Source organism: Biomphalaria glabrata, chromosome 4, assembly GCF_947242115.1.
Source record: "Biomphalaria glabrata chromosome 4, xgBioGlab47.1, whole genome shotgun sequence".
Classification (NCBI taxonomy): domain Eukaryota; kingdom Metazoa; phylum Mollusca; class Gastropoda; family Planorbidae; genus Biomphalaria; species Biomphalaria glabrata.
Genome location: NC_074714.1, coordinates 25189597 through 25206852, shown reverse-complemented (window position 1 = coordinate 25206852; position 17256 = coordinate 25189597). Strand labels below are relative to the sequence as shown.

Sequence of the window (17256 nt, the reverse complement as noted above, 5' to 3'; positions counted from 1 at the left end):
TTTTATTATTGATTTTGTCCACATCAAAATACACATTCAGAATCTCCTTTCAAAAGTCGATATTTAACTTTTGACACCATTTCCTATAATAATAAATATTAAAGTTAACCACTTGAAGGTCTGGTTAGTATATTGTGAATTAAAGTAATTAATTTTATTCAATAAAATTTCAATGCTTCCACTATTACAAATGAAGTTTCATAATCTCAATATCATCTTAATATTCTAATATTATTATAAGTAATGCTTAAAGTTTACTCTTTTCTTTAGGTATGGTCAGCACAATTAACAGCCACATTTAAATAAATTTTTTCCATTCTGGAATGAAAACCCTTGGTTTCCCATCAGGATTCAAACCCAAAATAGGTTTTTGTTTTACTTATTTCAGCTGTTCCTTCAGAACTGAAGATGACATCCTGGTGACAAGCAGGCTTTTAACCCAGGTCCATCAATATGCCAGTCCAGAGGACATACCACATGACCAGGTAGCCATTTGTTATTTAAATGTAAACACTGTGCTATACAACAAATCAATTAGTCAACTACCTTGTACTGCAAGTAAAGCTGTTTCTATTGTTGTCAATTTAACATCCAAGCCATTTTTTTGAAATTCAGCTTCTTTGGCCTGTAAAGAAAGAAGAAGAAAAAACATGTATGGAATAATTTGTCTAAATTTTATTGATATTTTTAAGAGGGCTGGAAGTTTTTACAGTAAATATAGTTTTAATAATTATTTAAACGTCAGCGCTTCTTTATTTCTTCCTATTACATACAATGTTTAAAAGTGTTGAATTATTTAGACAGCATTATTTTAGTCTCCGAGTGGTTAAGATTCATTTCATAAAAAGTAGAAGAAAGCCTGTGTATCAGCTATGGTTGGAACGATGTTGCCCACAAAGCAGTTCCTGTCTCTCCACATGTGCCTAAAGGAATGGAAAGACAGTTTTGAATCAGGAGCATTGCAGGTGTTGGCAGAGTGTAGCTATTCCTGTGTTTGGATTTAGTGGGTACAAGACAAATTATTCACTGACATATCGATCACCAACAAATCATTCATGACTATTTGTTTACCAGACTATTCATTCACCCAACATTTAATTCACATGACTATTTGTTCACATATCGCTCACCAACAACTGGCTAAAAGACAACTTGTTCACTGACAACTTGTTGACCAACAGTTGATTCTCAACAAATCATTCACACACATGTATCAAAAATTTGGATTGCAAAAACAAAGTCACTGACCAAAGAACAAGGATTAAGAAAATCAATAAATAATAGCACATTGGAGAATATACATTAAGTTTTACAGTTCGTCTTTCAGTCTTAATCTCATTCTAGTACTTGATAGTCTGTTAATTTAGATATGTGCTTCTTGTCAGTGTATTCACCAACTTCTTGAAGTAAACTACTCATTCAAGTTCAATAAATTAGGCAGTTAGAACTAAGCTGAAGTTTGCATCTTCTTATAAGTGTGTGTGTGATTACAAACACTGCTAGCCAACATTATCCTTGCAGCATTTGAAGATGTAAAATTCTGTTACACAGCTACATAACACAAACAATGTTACTCGCTAAAAAAAAAGAATGATAACAAAGTTTCAATCACCCACCAAGAAAATTATTGTTTTACAAATGAGTACCTACTTTCATGTGAGCCATATCTTTATCTGCACAGCCTGCATTGGAAACAACATATAAATAGCCTTCACTGGTGTTGCTGACTATCAAATCATCAATGATTCCACCTTTCTCGTTGGTAAACACAGTTAGAGAGCCCTGATTAGGTTTCAAATCTAGAGAAAAAAAAATTAAACCTATTTTGCAAGTCAAACATTTTAAATGAGGGATACACAATGCTGGAAACATAAAAACAACAAAAGGAAATAAGGAACTATGCCATCATCTCCTGGATGAAAAAAAAAGAAATGATTAGCATTGATGCATTGCTGAGAAGTCCGGATCAAATAACTTTGGAGAATGCTGTCTGCACAATGCCACACAGGGCACATAGTAAAAATACAAAATAATCTGTATTCAAGGAATTACTAATTATAAATGAAAACATTTCCAGTTATGCAACTTAAACCTTTTAAATTCTATCCCACTTGTTTACACTGACCTTCCACATCTAAAACAACCAAACTTTCCATAAATTTCTTTCTGTCTTTACCATCAACTCGTGTCTGTAGCATGTGGGAAACATCAAAAATGCCAACCTCTCTGAAACACATTTGAATTTTTAGTTTAAATAATTAATGAGATGATATAAATCAAACGCTCATATTATCTAATAGGTCTAATTTGAATAAAATAAGACATTCATTTGAATTTTAGGCCCTTTAAAGACTTAAATTATTTATATATGACCAGCAAAAAAAAAACAAAAAAGGAACATATAACATGATCACATCATTTCAGCTATCCATTAGATAGAAATTGATAATAAAAAATAATAAACAGAAGATTAACTATGAAGAGCTACTATCACTTGCAGAAAAGAGTTTGTGTTTTTTGAGTTTTTAGTTTTTTGGCACATCGGCACACTTTAGGCCATGTCGTGCCCACTTCCAGTAAAACAAATCCCAAATCTGCTTAGGAGTGTCTAAATATATGATATAAATTTGTTTACCCCAATATATGTATAACTATATATTTAAAATTTAGGCTTCTACCACTCAGCTAGTCCAGACTGACACTTTTCTTTTGAACCACCAAAGGCTTTGAATTATCAACAAAACACTACTTCAGAAAAAAAAAAGACTAAGCAGACTAACTTTAAAAAACATTTGTTATTTAAATTTGGATTCCAAACCTAATGTAAATCTATAAGAAACTAGATGATAGCCATGCTACGTTACACTTGAAATAGTTAGTATATTTAATAATAGGCATATTTTGCCCAGAACACTTTTTCATCCATCAATAAAGTATTATGTCAAAGTATGACTGATCTGCAGTTATTAAAATATTTACAGTGACTACTTAAAATAAATTGGCTTTAGTTCTATGTTCATTCTAAATGAATTTTTTATTCTTAAACTAGAATCATTTTTTATAAGCCTAAAAAATAAAAAGAGAAAATTAAAACCTCTAGAGCAGGCATGTCAAACACTGCCAATTTGCAAATGGCCCGCTTGGCCACCTCAAGAATTATCAAAATAATGTTAATTATTCAGCGTTTAGAAGTCAAGACTAATTTTCAGGTAAAATATTTACTGAAAAAACAAAAACAAAAAAAAACTTGAACGTAACAATCAACTTTGTTGAACTTAATAAGTATTCTTTAATGATCAGATTTTAGGAAACAAATAAATTTTAATCACATCATAAATAAGCCAATATGTTAGAGTTAGACTTACAGAAAAATTGTCAGTGATTAATACTGTAATATAATTTTATTTTAGTGACTACTAGGACCTCTGTATATTCAGTATATTCAGTACTGTCTGCGGTCACAAGACAATGTACACTAGTTTACTGACAATTTAATTTCCCAGAATGACGAAGAATCAGTAACTACAGCAACAACTGCTAATAAAAGAAAAATTAAGGATGAAAATAGATCATTTAAAAAAAGATGAAAGTTATATTATTTCTGCAAATCGGTACCAAATAAGATTCACTGCTTAATATGCAATTCCTGCATTAGTGTGCCTAAAGAGTACAATGTCAAACGGCATGACACTAACCTGGAAAATGAGGGATGGCAAGCTACTTGAATTGAAAAATAGTTTAAAAAGGCAACAAACAGTATTTGTTAAACTGAAAAACAAGAGTGAGTCTGCAGCGAAAGCCAGCTACATTAAGATAATACTTCTCAATGCATCAGGAACTAAAACGATAAAATATGGCTGCAACATTTGGTAAATATGTCCTACACCTGGAATCGTTATTAGATGCTTTCAATTACCATTTTCATGACTATGATTCATATGAGCAAGAATTTTTGTTGTTTGTATCCCCATTTTCATTTGCTCCCGAAAATGCTGCTGATAATGTGCAGCTAGAGCTGATAGAATAGCAGTCAGATTCTTTGTTGACAACTAAGTATACAGAAGTGGCGGTACCAAAATTGTAGTTATTTGCCTGAACGGTAAGTGGAATTGTGGAAATTTGCAGGCCAGAACTCTTGCTATGTTTGCAAGCATTGATCTTTGTGAGCAATTCTTTTCCATAATGAAAGCTACAAAAACATCACACTGTTCGTGATTATCTGATCAAAATTTGTCACCGCAGTGATGAAAGTGTCAGTGGCTAACACACTTCAACCTGACATTAATAAACTTGTACCCCAGAAAAGATGTCAGGACAATAAAAATAATGCATAATCATAGTAATTTTCAATGAGAAAAATAGTACTACAAATTAAGCTAACATTATTGTATTCTATTGTATTGTTTTAATTTACATAAAACTTGTAAGCTAAGTTTTCCAACTGATTTTTGGCTGCAGCCCTTCAGGTCATAGTAAGTTTTTAATGTGGCCCATAAACCTTAATGAGTTTGACATGCCTACCACCATAAATTAAATATACCTGTCAGAACTACTTAAAAAGATCAATACTGTTTAAAATCAAACTATCACAAAGCTTACTTTCTAACATGAAGGTGCTCCTTAATTATTCCAGATTTGTATTGCACAGGCATTTCCCAACCAGCAAATGGAACGATTTTTGCTCCTTCTGCTACATGGAAATCATAAAGACATGTTCTCTTTAATTCCCCTGCCTGTTGAAAAATGTTTTAAAAAAAAGCATATAAGCTAGCTTCCGTGGGCCTAGAGTTTCAAGGTTCTTTAACTCCACTCTTATGACAATTACTTAAAAGAAGAACCACTTCCAATGTCAATAAACTATAAAACTATTATTATAGTAAATTGTAGGCTTGATCTAGAATAACAAATATTATAAAATTTAATAAGTTAAGTTGTTAACAGTTGACTGTTATTAATAATTCAACACTTCATAATCTGAAACATGTTGAAGTAATTAATGTAGGCCAATATACTTTAGTAAGTATACGTATATTTTTATAATTGTAATTTAGTACAATATGTGAAAGCTGAAATGATATATTTTGTACTTTTTATATCAATAAATTTTTACTTTTAGTCAATGTTATATTATACCCTTCAAAGTCTTATAACTAAATAATATCCTATTACATCATAAATCTAATTTTCTTGACATATACAGTTAAATTCTTTGAAGTACATCTAATTCAACATTTGGTAATCCAACATTGTATGTAATCCTCCCTGTCGAGTAAATGTGGGACTATTACATGTATGTAGGATATAGATCTAAGTTGTTTTGGTTATGGCCTTCGTCAGTCATATGACTCATCTCATAGAAATGAGATGAATGCATGTATGCATCTAGATATGTACATAAAACTATATAATAATTATATAATATAATAAAATGAATATATACTTAGATATACAGATCTACTATTAACTATAGATCTAGTACTGTCAGTAACACTAACAGTCAGTAGCTAGATTATGATATGATTATCTACTGTTAATATTATTTATACTTGTATACTCTGTACAGATGAGACAATGTCACAATAAAAAGCCCAAACATGATGATGATAATACCAAATATTGAATATGATCTAGATTCTAGGTCTAGATCCTGATTAAAGAGATGCATACTGTATATTAATTATGATTGAAGAGATAACTTACTGTATATTATTATTATATAGATGTCTAGACTAGTACTAATTATCTAATAGCTTTAACTTTAAATTAGACTTTATAATATAGAATATAGAGTTTTTATAAATTTTCATTTATATCTAGCTAGAATCTAGATCTACCTTGGAAGAAAACCGATTAGACTTGATAGTTTTATAAAGATGATGAAAGCAAAATGGTCTATATTTTCCAATAATTCCAACCATCATTTTCTATTTTCCACGCCTTGCACTTTCACGCTACACGTCAATTAAAAGGGAAAAAAAAAAAAAAGCCGAACAGCTGAGCCACATGCCCCACAAATCAGGTCAGTTTTTATTATTGTTATTTTGAAATGGTCGTGACTTTTGATCTATGACCTGATTAGGTCAGGGGGTCATTTGAAATCTTTTTATAGACAAGGTACCCATAGCCCATTGATCATTAATATCTACGGCACAAAAAATTCCTTTTGTAATAAATAATAATAATTTAAATCACGAATATAGATCTAATATGTTATGATTGTTGAAGAGAGATTTACGTTTGCGGATAGGGAGCTAAAACTTTTTTTTTCGTTACCAATTCACAAATGCAGATCTATTTTGCGAAATATATTTTTCACTGTAGCTGTTAACCAATCATAGTTGGTCTAAATTAATGGCCGCATTCCTTGTGCATTAACATCCTAACTAAAAGAGTCGAAAATGCTTTATCTGGAGGATTATCTGGAATGTAAGTTACGATTTTTATATCTAAATTTATAACTACACTTCGAAATATTTTAATTTGACTCAGCTAGACTGTAGATATAGTTTCTAGAATAATCTAGACCTATTTTTTAAGCCAAATAGATGGAGTCTAGAATCCAGATAAGATCTTGATGTCTTGATCTATTATTAGTATTATTTTATTATTATCCGAAGTCTTTTTTGGGTGTAAAAGCATCACACATTAACGTAAAAAAACGTAAAGTATGCTACTTTCTCTTTTACATAAACAAATTTGTTTTAAATATTATTTATTACACCCCCCAACTCCCCCCACCCCCATTAACATGGGTTGATCTTTATGGTTTGTACACTGTGACTCAATATAGTTGAATATAGTGATAGTCTACTTCATTTTTGCATGCACATCTACCTACTAATGACAATGTGATCTATAAAATGAAATGTTTAATTAATTTATATTAAATATATTACTTTAATAAAATTTAATTAATATTATTATAATAAATAATAATAATAATAATTAATATCTTTATTACTTTTTAATATTATTCTTTATTATTTATAATATTATAATTAGTTTTAATTAGTTATCTTCTTATCTTATATAATACAGACGTTACTTCAAAAAAGAAGATGATTACGTCCTACGCGTCATGCATTTAGTCATGCATATTAACCAATGACTTAAATTCTGCCAAGTCACTGGTTTTCCTGGCTAGCTCAGGCAACCCATTCCATGCTCTAATAGCACTAGGGAAGAAGGAGTATTTGTACAAATTTGTCCTAGTATATGGGACGAGGAATGTGCCTTTATCTTTGTGTCTTTCAGAGTATTTTATTAAATTTTGTTTTTGTATTTGAAGATTATGGTTCAGTGTTTTATGTATGATTGCTACTTTACTTTTGAGCCTTCTGTCCTGAAGGCTTTCTAAATTTAGTGATTTTACTAAAGGTGTTACTCTAGTCAAATGTGAATATTCGTTTGTTATGAATCTCACTGCTCTATTTTGTGTCTGTTCCAGTTTCTTAATGTTTTCTTGAGTTGAGGGGTCCCAAACGGAGGATGCATATTCTATTATTGGCCTAACCAAGGTTAAGTAACATTTTAGTTTTATGTTCTTATTTGATTTATAGAAATTTCTTTTAATAAATCCTAATGCTTTGTTTGATTTTTTTGTAGTTTCATCAATATGTGGATTCCATGATAGTTTTTCATTTATTATAACACCTAGGTATTTTGCGTTTTTAGTCTGTGATACTGGTTTGCCATGAATAAGATAAGTGGAATTAATTTGTTTTAGTTTTTTTGTTACTCTTAACAACTGACATTTTTCTGGGTGGAAAGACATGCTCCAATTTGATTCCCATTTCTGTAATTCATCTAATTCTCTTTGTAAAATATCTGTGTCTTGTGTTGTTTTTATTGTTCTATATATTATGCAATCGTCTGCAAATAATCTGACTTTTGTTCCTGAACTAATGCAATTTGGTAAATCATTTATGTAAATTAAAAATAGTAGTGGACCCAAGACTGTACCTTGAGGTACACCTGAGTTTACTGTTATCGGTGTTGATTTAGAGCCATTTATTATTACAGTTTGTTCTCTCCCTATCAGAAAGTCTTTAATCCACTGATGCAGTGGACCATTAATGCCGAAATATTTTAATTTTTTAAGCAAACTATGGTGGTGAACTTTGTCAAAAGCCTTAGAAAAATCTAGTAAGATAGCATCTATTTGTTCACTATTATCTAAACCTTTTGAAAAATCATCAATTAGTCCTATTAGTTGTGTTTCACATGATCTATATTTCCTAAAGCCATGTTGGTATGGTGTGAGGACATTATGTTTGTCTAAGTGGTTTATTTTATAACAGTGATAGGTATTTATTTCTGCTGTGTCTGATTGAGAACTTCCATTTGTGATGGGTAAGTTAGATCTAATCTAGAGTCTAAGTCTAGATTATAATATACAGCAGTATGTTTTCTCTTTAGGATCTAGACCTAGAATCTAGATTTTAGATCATATTCAATATTTGGTATGATCATGTTTGGGCTTTTTATTGTGACATTGTCTCATCTGTACAGAGTGTACAAGTATAAATAATATTAACTGTAGATAATCTAGCAATCTAGCTACTGACTGCTACTGGTCTTCAACCACAGGCAGTTCTAAGAAGTAGAAGATTTGGAAAGAAAATATTTCGATGGCCAGTGGCTTAGATATTGAGAAGAATAAAGGATCTCAAAGAAGATAATGTTATGTTCCTTGAAGGACATTGACCATAACTTTGTTACTAATATTTCTAATGAAGAATGAAAGACAGACTTCATGTTTATCATTACAAGTGTTACAGAGGAAATGTATGTGCATGTGAAATCTATGCAAACAAAGCTTTCCCATTTCTCCAGGCAAGCAAGTAAAAACAGGTTTTGTCATTTTCCTTTTGCTGAATCTATTTCTAGTGTAATGGTTGAAAAGTACAAGACTTATTTATTTTAATTCTTTGACTGTAGAATTTGAAAGCAAATTTTAAGACATCAAGAACTTGGAATTAGTTTTTAATACCCTCAGAGCAGCTCACAATTTAGTGCAGAAGCTGATTCAGCTCTAGAGGACAAAACTCCTAGCAAATCATGACCTGAAAGAGAAGTTCAATTCAGTTATTCCATGGAAGTTTTATTGGTTTTACCAAAAGCTGCATTTCCACACTTAAAAAAACTTGGCTGCTAAACTTTCACATTATTAGGTCCACATATATCTGAGAACAAGCATTTTCTTTTTGAAAATAAACAAGGACAAGTGTAAGAACAGGTCGATGCTGACTGTCTGTAATTTGAAAGCAGTCATGAGGATAACTAGAAAGCTAGTTCCACAGTTCTGGAACATAATGCAAGAGTGTAAACAGTTAAACACTTTAAGTACAACTTTACTTTTGTGGTGAAATGTAAACAGATGATAACAAAATTTTAAAAAATATTCTTAAAAATATTTTCAGAAATTGCTAACTCTTGTTGTAATCCCTCAACTGGGAGTGTAAAAAATACAGTGAATTAAAAGACATAATTAATAAACGTTAAAAGACAAGAAAAGTAGTATTTTTTCCCCAGACCGTACCAGTGCGTATCATCACAAAAAAGCACTGTGTGTGTGTATATATATATATATATATGTGTGTGTGTGTGCCCCCTTCCCAAAGTTGTAATGCGGCCCTCAATATGAAAAGGTTGCCCACTCCTGATATAGATCTATACTAAACAGCCTAGATACTCCATCTTTCTTAGTTTGTATATCTAGCCAATGTAGGAATCTAGGCTATAGATGTTATATACCAGTGAGTAACCAGTGGCTGTGGCATACATTTAAAACTGATTTAAAACAAAGAACTCTGGTCTTTAAATCTATGGAATCTACCTTAAATTTGTTAAAACTTTTAATTAAACTAGATTTGCCATCTGATACCAAATGTGAAAAGATACTACAGCTCAGCCATAAAAATATAGCTTTAAAAAAAGTCATATGCTTAAGTTTATTTTCCTCCCACCCAAAAAAATAGTGTTATGCACAAAATTGTCAAAAGACTATTTTATATATATATATATATATATATATATATATATATATATATATATATGCAGGGCTGTTTTTGTGACGGTATGCACTGTTACGGTGTACCGGCACCTTTTTGAAAAAAATATTACTTTTCTTGTATTTTAACGTGTATGTTATTAAGTTTTAGTAGTTAAAAGTTAGGCAATCAACTACTGAGCACCGGCACCTATTTTTTTTTACAAAGCACTGTATATACATATATATATATTGTAATAACTTAAGGGAGGCAACTCAACGAGACATAGATGTTTATTTACACGACATCACAGTTACACAAAATAACATCTTCTCTTAGCACGGTTTTTCCATATTGGCTCTCTCCTTGGGCGGAAATCGTTCTCCTTTCTAATGTTGACATCCTTTCCAGTCTATTCTATAACAGTGCGCACCTCTGTACTAGCCTGGATGGCAGTGCGCATGGCAGAGTTATAACAATATTGTCAGGGGGAGGTATGGCGAGAATGAATGTTAGTTTATTTTGGTATGATTGTTATATCCCCTTGTTATGAATGCAAAGTGTTGCACGTGTTGTGAACTGAGTGATTAAGTCTTCCTTGAATGTGCGAGAGAGTGTGTTATGCAGTAAGGTCTTGCTCCCGGTCCAGGAAGGTTGGATAGTCGCTTCCTGGACTGGTGTTTGTTTAGTAATATTTATTGTGCATTATTTGAGCTATATTGGATATTAAAATATCATTGTTATATTCTTGGAGATCTAGAGTTGGAGTTGATGTGTATCTAGTGGTAACTGTTCTTATTTGAGTAACTTAGCAAGTATTACATAGACTTAGACTTAGGTCCTCCCGCGCCATTCGGCGCATTGGGCGACAAGCTGTCTCCATAATGATCTGTCACTGGCAATGTCTGAAGCATCCTCCCACCTGGTTTACACTGTTCTGAGGTCCTCCATGAAGGTGTGTCGCCAGGTAGTATGAGGGCATCCCTGTTTGCGCTTTCCTCGTTTTGGCTTCCATGTTATCGCAACTCTTGGTGTGCGTAATTAATTTTGACGTAGAACATGTCCCACAAACCTCATGCGACGCTCAGTCACAACCTCACTAAGTGTTCAACTCCCAGTTCGGCATAGGATTTCCTTGTTTGAGATCCGGTCTGTGTAACTGACTCCCAAAATCCGTCTCAGCCATCTCTGTTGAGCCACATTTAGTCTTTTCTCAATTTTGACAGATGACTTCCACGTCTCACATGCATATGTAGCAGTTGGAATGATGATTGTGTTGAGAAGGTGTATTTTTGTCTCGAGTCCAATGGCTTGGCTAGTCCAAATAGGCTGCAGCCTTTGGAAAATGCTCCCTGCCTTTCCTATTCAGCACGCTACATCATGGTAAGCATCTCCATCATTTGTTTTGATGCTGCCAAGGTACGTGAACTTGTCCAGCTCTTCAAGCTTTGACTCGCCAAGTCTGACAGGGACACCCTTTGCCTTATATACCACTCGCATAATTTTAGTCTTATCCAAGTTTATGCGGAGGCCAATTTTGGGTGCCTCTCTGTCCAGGCTCTCCGTCATTTCTTGAATGCATTTATTTGTAGCCCCGAGTAGTGCAACATCATCAGCAAAGTCCAAGTCCGTCAATCGGAGTTGTTCATGCCATGGAATACCAAAGGCAGTCTGGTTCATTGCTCTCCTCATTATGTAGTCGATGGCTAGGAGGAAAAGGAAGGGAGATAAGATGCACCCCTGTCTCACACCTGTCTCGATTGTAAAAAACTCTGTTGTTCCCTCTTCTGTTTTAATGCAGCAACTAGACTGACTGTAAAGATGTCGTAGGATCTGGACGAATTTTTCTGGGATACCGTATTCTCTAACTATTTTCCATAGTGATTCTCGGTGGACACTATCAAACGCTTTTTTGAAGTCCACGAAACTGAATGTTAGCCGTTGTTGGTACTCAAGACTTTGTTCTATGATATTTCATAAAACAAAAATCTGCTCTGTACATGATCTGCCTCTTCGGAAACCTGCTTGTTCTTCTCTGAGCCTTTCATCTACAGACTGTTGAAGCCGTCTCAACAAAACAGTGCTGAAAACTTTGCCTGGGACAGAGAGGAGAGTAATGCCCCTCCAGTTGTTGCAGTCTGCCAAGTTGCCCTTTTTTGGAAGCTTTACAATCACTCCCTTTTGCCAGTCCTCTGGGACTTTTGAAGTTCGCCAACAGAGATTTAAGAGATCAGTCATTCTAACTTACATATTCAAGGACCCCTCTCCAGACAATGATCTCAAGGTCAAGACAGACCCAATAACTGCTGAGGAGGTTACCATGGCCATTGCAGTGCTAAAGAATAACAAAGCACCAGGACTAGACATGATATCAGCAGAAATGCTAAAATATGGGGGACTGTGCATTGTTAACAGAATGACTGATCTCTTAAGCAAGTATTAAATAATTGTAATTGAGTATTGAAGAATTTAAGAATCAAGTAATATTTGTTCGTATAAGTGAAACCCTAGAGAGCCAAGTTAAGAAACACAAGAACAAGAGCCAAGCATATATATATATATATAAATTTGAACCCTGACAAATATGTAGGCATATTATATATTTGTAAGGGCTCTGAATGACATATCACTCATCACTAATTCTACAATTTGACATGGATGAAATATATGACAATTTAACCTTTTATCTTTTACCTTGGATCTAGGGCAACTAAGATATTTTCATCATTGAAACCGCAGCTATTAAAATTAACCAAAAACGATTGGTTTACACTCAATTTTGACCCAACATGTTTTTTTAAAAGCTGATATATTGAAAAGTAAAAGATTATACTATTGTTTTTAAGCACTTGACTTTTTGTGTGTAATTTCCACTAATATTAATAACACTCGATTAGCTCAGTCGGTAGAGCATTAGACTTTACATCTGTGGGGCAAAGTTCAGATCCCTATTTTCGCGATAACGTTTTATATTTTAAAAAAATAATAATTTTTAAATTGTTTTTTCACACAATTTAATTTTAGTAATTCAATCTGCATAAAATTTAAAACAGGATTTTTAACACTTAATTAAAATATTGATGCTATTTGAAAGTACTGTTATCAGAGAGCTTTTCAAATGGGCCCAAAGCATGTGTATGTGTTAGGGGTGCATTATAAAGCTGGTCTTTCCTAATCAAGTTACAATTTTTTTGTCAGAGAAATTATGATGTTTCAGGTTAAAATGAAAACAAAAATAAATTGGAGTTCCAGAGATAGAAAAAGAGGAAAAGAGACAGAAAGCAGACTGTTTCATTTAATTGTAACAGATACAATAATACATGGGCTAAAAAGTATGCTTGAGAGATTGTTAAAATGTACCCGTTTATTGAACTTGAAAAAAAAAAAAGAAAAGGAGGTGATGTAACTGCCATAATAAACAATCCAAAGTCTGTGGATAAATCAATGGGCATAGCTATCTCATACCCAAGCAGGCATGTGAATGAGTGGGTAAAGAAAGTTGTTTCCATGAAAAAAAAAATTATTTTTTAAACAAAAAATGTTTTTATATTTCTTTTATTTTAAAAGTGATTGTTAAACTTACAAATGTTATTAATCTTTTGTAACTATTCAGTGATTGAGAATCTTCCCATGGAAATGAGGGAGAAGTTAACAGAAATGAGAGAAATGGATTTGCAGGTTTCAAGTTAGTATACTTTTTTTTTTTTGTCATTGTCACATAATTTCAAAAGATTATTACACAATGTTTCATTTAAGACTTCAATGAAAGACTAAGCGACTGCTTGATTGATCCTTATGGACATTTGTTGTTATTACAAGGGCTCTTTTCTCATATAAAGACACACAACAGAAACATACACATAAATACAACAGACACAACTTAAAGAGTTCATTCAGCCACTACACACCTGACAGGCATCTTGGTCCTTTTCATGTTTCATGATCAAAGGGTGGTGTTGATATAGTCTGACCGAGTAAGTTACGAACAAGTTTTTGTACCGCTCTGTTCTTGTCTTGATTGACAGTAGTCGCCCACTTCGCGACGACTTGACATATTTAGATGGAGCAGGTGGCTGTTGTTTAAAGAAGTTTAATTTAAAAAGCAATTTAAAATTGTCATCAAATCTTTCCTTTGTATTAAGCATGTGTAAGACACTTGGGCTTGCAAGCAATTGTTTTTAATAGCTTTTCTGACTCTAAAGACATGCTGTCCAATAGGTAAGGGGCTTGATAGCCTAATTGAGGGTTATAATTCTGATGGTGGGTGGGACATTAATAATGTGATGCAGTATTCTTTAAATTAACTAATGTTATTAAAAGAGGCTGATTACCATCTTATGGCATATAAGCTTGCTAAGGCATCACTCACTCAGCAGGTGAAAGCATACATTCCATTTAGAGCTAATCCAGATGTTTGCTCTAGACAAACACAAGACACTGTGACTATCCAGTTCAGCCACTCACTCTACCGGGGAGTTAAAATCAGTTAAAGTTAAGTCAGTTGATTGTAATATCTTTCTTTACCACCAGAGCCTACCTGAATAGAATGCCTTGATTTCCCACAAGTCTAGAGCATGGCAATGACTTATTTCAACATATCCTTAAACCCCCAGAAGTAGATTATGTACTGAGTGTTTATCTAGGACTTAAAGAGTAGCACTAACTTGAACTGAATCTAATGGTGATGTCATTGGTTGGAGGTTTTGGAAGTTGGTCTTTGTGCTGACTTCATGGCACCATCATTGCAATTGTCATTAACATTTCAAAATAATCTGATATGTGTATTGCTGTGTCTTGATAGAAACTTAAATTATAATTATAGCTGAACATTAGAAAATTTAGGTTCTGTTTCATCTGGGTATTTAAGATGATTATATTTATTTGACATAATAACATGTTTTTAAAAATATTTGGTTTCTTTTTGTTTAAAATCAACTAAGACATTGTCTAGGTTAAAAATCCCTTCTATGCTGCCCTGCTGTCACTTTTAAAATCACATTCATGGAAACTGGATCCTAATGAAACCTCATGGGTTAAAAGGGTTCTTAAAAATGGCTCTAAAGATTTTCCTAGAAATTTGACAGTTAATGTATATTGTTGGGAAAAGAATTACTAGCTTGTTGGTCACATTGGGGAAAACTCTAGTTTGACCCTTATAATTTTTCAGTATAAACATTTTTTTTTATTTTGCTAGAGGACTAGATGCCTTCATGTATTTCTGCATGTAGGCTCTATTCATTATAGAGTTTAATAAATTAATTAATCTATAGGTCTATCATAATAGTGTAATAACTGAAGGGAGGCATCTCAATGAGATATAGATGTTTGTTGACATGGAAATATCACACATACATAAAACATTGTCTGCCTAGAGCACAGCATCTTCATCAGCTCTAGACTTGGTCCTACCTCCTCTCATTGTGTCGCATATAATCCCACTTTTTTAGCAGCTCCCGAATGGGAAAAGATGCTATTAGTTTTGTGTGGATTGTCTGTCCCGTTTAGCTTTTGTAAACTAGAAAAGTTAGTGAAAATCCGACATCATAATATATTACACCATTTAAAGTTCTGATGCAACGGCTACTTTTTTCTTTTCTGAAAGCGAAAAATCTAATTTCTTAAATCACTTATGCAAGCAGTTTTTTCATAAAAATACACCACTTTTACAACTATTCACTATTAATAGTAACAAACAGGGGAGGCTCTTTATTAGGGGAGATAGCTATTTACCATATTTTTAACACATTTATGCAAACAGTTGTAGATTTTGTCAAAAAAATATATTATCGAACTGTAGTGCTGCACGAATACTATATAACACTTAACCAAAGAAAATTTTTTTTTTTTATTTTTTTTTTTACGGAATTTTTTTTTTTTTTCTTGAGGAATAAGACATTGACCCTTTACAAAACAATTAGATTAATTAGATATTCATTATAAGTCATCAGTTAGGCCAGACTGACATCTAACTCCACATTCACTTTCACCTATTCTTTGGTCTGTTGGGGCACCACACAAAATCTGTAAAACCTTTTTTCTCCATTCTTCTTTGTCATTTGTCTTTGATAGAATTTCATTCTGATAATACTGAAACCTGCCTTTTTACCTGCCTGGGTGGATCATTTCGGGGGCAGATTTTCAGTTTTTGTTTCCACACAAACTGTCTTTGTAACCTTGTTTTTTTTTTGTGTTTTTTTTTTTGTCTAGATACTTTGGATACTTTAAATGAAACAGTCAAAACATTTTTCAAGAAGTGTATGCAACCATCAGTCAAAAAAGAGTGGAGGGAAGAGCAGTTCAAAAAGATCAAAGAGGTATTCAGAATTGTTTTACTTTGCTTGAGAGATGATCATAATTTTTAGATTGATCTAAAGATATTTACAAATTAACTTATAAGTTGAAGATGACAATTCATTGCATATTTTCAGGAATATTATAAAGCTTTGGAAGATACAGATGAAAAAGTGCAACTTGCTAATCACATTTATGATCTGGTTAGTACTATTAGAGCATGGAATGGGTTGCATGAGCTAGTCAGGAAAACCAGTGACTTGGCAGAATTTAAGTCATTGGTTAATATGCATGACTAAATGCATGACGCGTAGGACGTAATCATCTTCTTTTTTGAAGTAACGTCTGTATTATATAAGATAAGATAAGATACATTTGACTATTTTGTTAGCTGATATTGGCCATTATTAATCTGGTCTGAAACATTTATATCAGATCTGTCTTTTCTGTTACTAATATAATGCAGATGTACTTTAGTCTTGATTACACTGAATGGATTGAAAAATGTAGGCTGTTATGCTCATCTTACAGGTTGATAGGCATTCCAGAAGACTTGATCAAGAACTTTCCAAATTTAAAATGGAACTTGAAGCAGACAATGCAGGAATCACAGAAGTGTTAGAAAAACGTAATGTGTGTTTATATTAGATATACAATCTGACATATTTACATTAGACATAGTTTTATTTTGTAGAGCTATTCAAGTAATATTATCTAATGTCTGAAGTTTTCTAAAGCCCCATCCAGCTCTGTGGTAACATAAGCCAAGCTTTAGTTAATATAGAGTTCTACAAACATTTTTCAATTCATTTTCTTTATTGTGAACTTATAAAACAAATATATTAAGTTAACATGAAGTGCTGTCATTCTTAGCAATCCTTTTACAAGCTTCAATTTTGAAAAAGAAATTAATGTGCCACTTTACAGTTCAACCTTTTTACAAAGCTTGTATCTTTATAGATTGTGGCCTGAG

General features: G+C 32.7%; 2 protein-coding genes across 4 annotated transcripts in view; one reads left to right on the top strand and one right to left on the bottom strand.

Moving 5' to 3' along the window:
- LOC106078919 (aminomethyltransferase, mitochondrial-like) overlaps positions 1 to 6546 on the bottom strand; it is a 16939-nt gene extending 10393 nt beyond the window's left edge. Inside the window, exons 1-5 of one of the 2 annotated variants that reach the window (XM_056026492.1) lie at positions 6526 to 6546; positions 4600 to 4733; positions 2126 to 2226; positions 1651 to 1799; positions 547 to 625 (exon numbers count right to left, since the gene is read on the bottom strand). In XM_056026492.1, coding sequence (XP_055882467.1) covers positions 547 to 625; positions 1651 to 1799; positions 2126 to 2226; positions 4600 to 4652 — 382 coding nt within the window. In that variant the 5' untranslated portion in view covers positions 4653 to 4733; positions 6526 to 6546. Of the gene's footprint in view, positions 1 to 546; positions 626 to 1650; positions 1800 to 2125; positions 2227 to 4599; positions 4734 to 5834; positions 6197 to 6525 lie in introns of those variants that run through there. The other variant, XM_013240007.2, reaches the window with a different exon arrangement.
- The window catches only part of LOC106078920 (inhibitor of growth protein 3-like), a 23109-nt gene continuing 12129 nt past the window's right edge, over positions 6277 to 17256 (top strand). Inside the window, exons 1-6 of one of the 2 annotated variants that reach the window (XM_056026494.1) lie at positions 6277 to 6426; positions 8739 to 8853; positions 13606 to 13677; positions 16200 to 16306; positions 16421 to 16486; positions 16815 to 16911. In XM_056026494.1, the coding sequence (XP_055882469.1) occupies positions 13623 to 13677; positions 16200 to 16306; positions 16421 to 16486; positions 16815 to 16911 (325 nt within the window). In that variant the 5' untranslated portion in view covers positions 6277 to 6426; positions 8739 to 8853; positions 13606 to 13622. The remainder of the gene's footprint in view (positions 6427 to 8738; positions 8854 to 13605; positions 13678 to 16199; positions 16307 to 16420; positions 16487 to 16814; positions 16912 to 17256) is intronic. The other variant, XM_056026493.1, reaches the window with a different exon arrangement.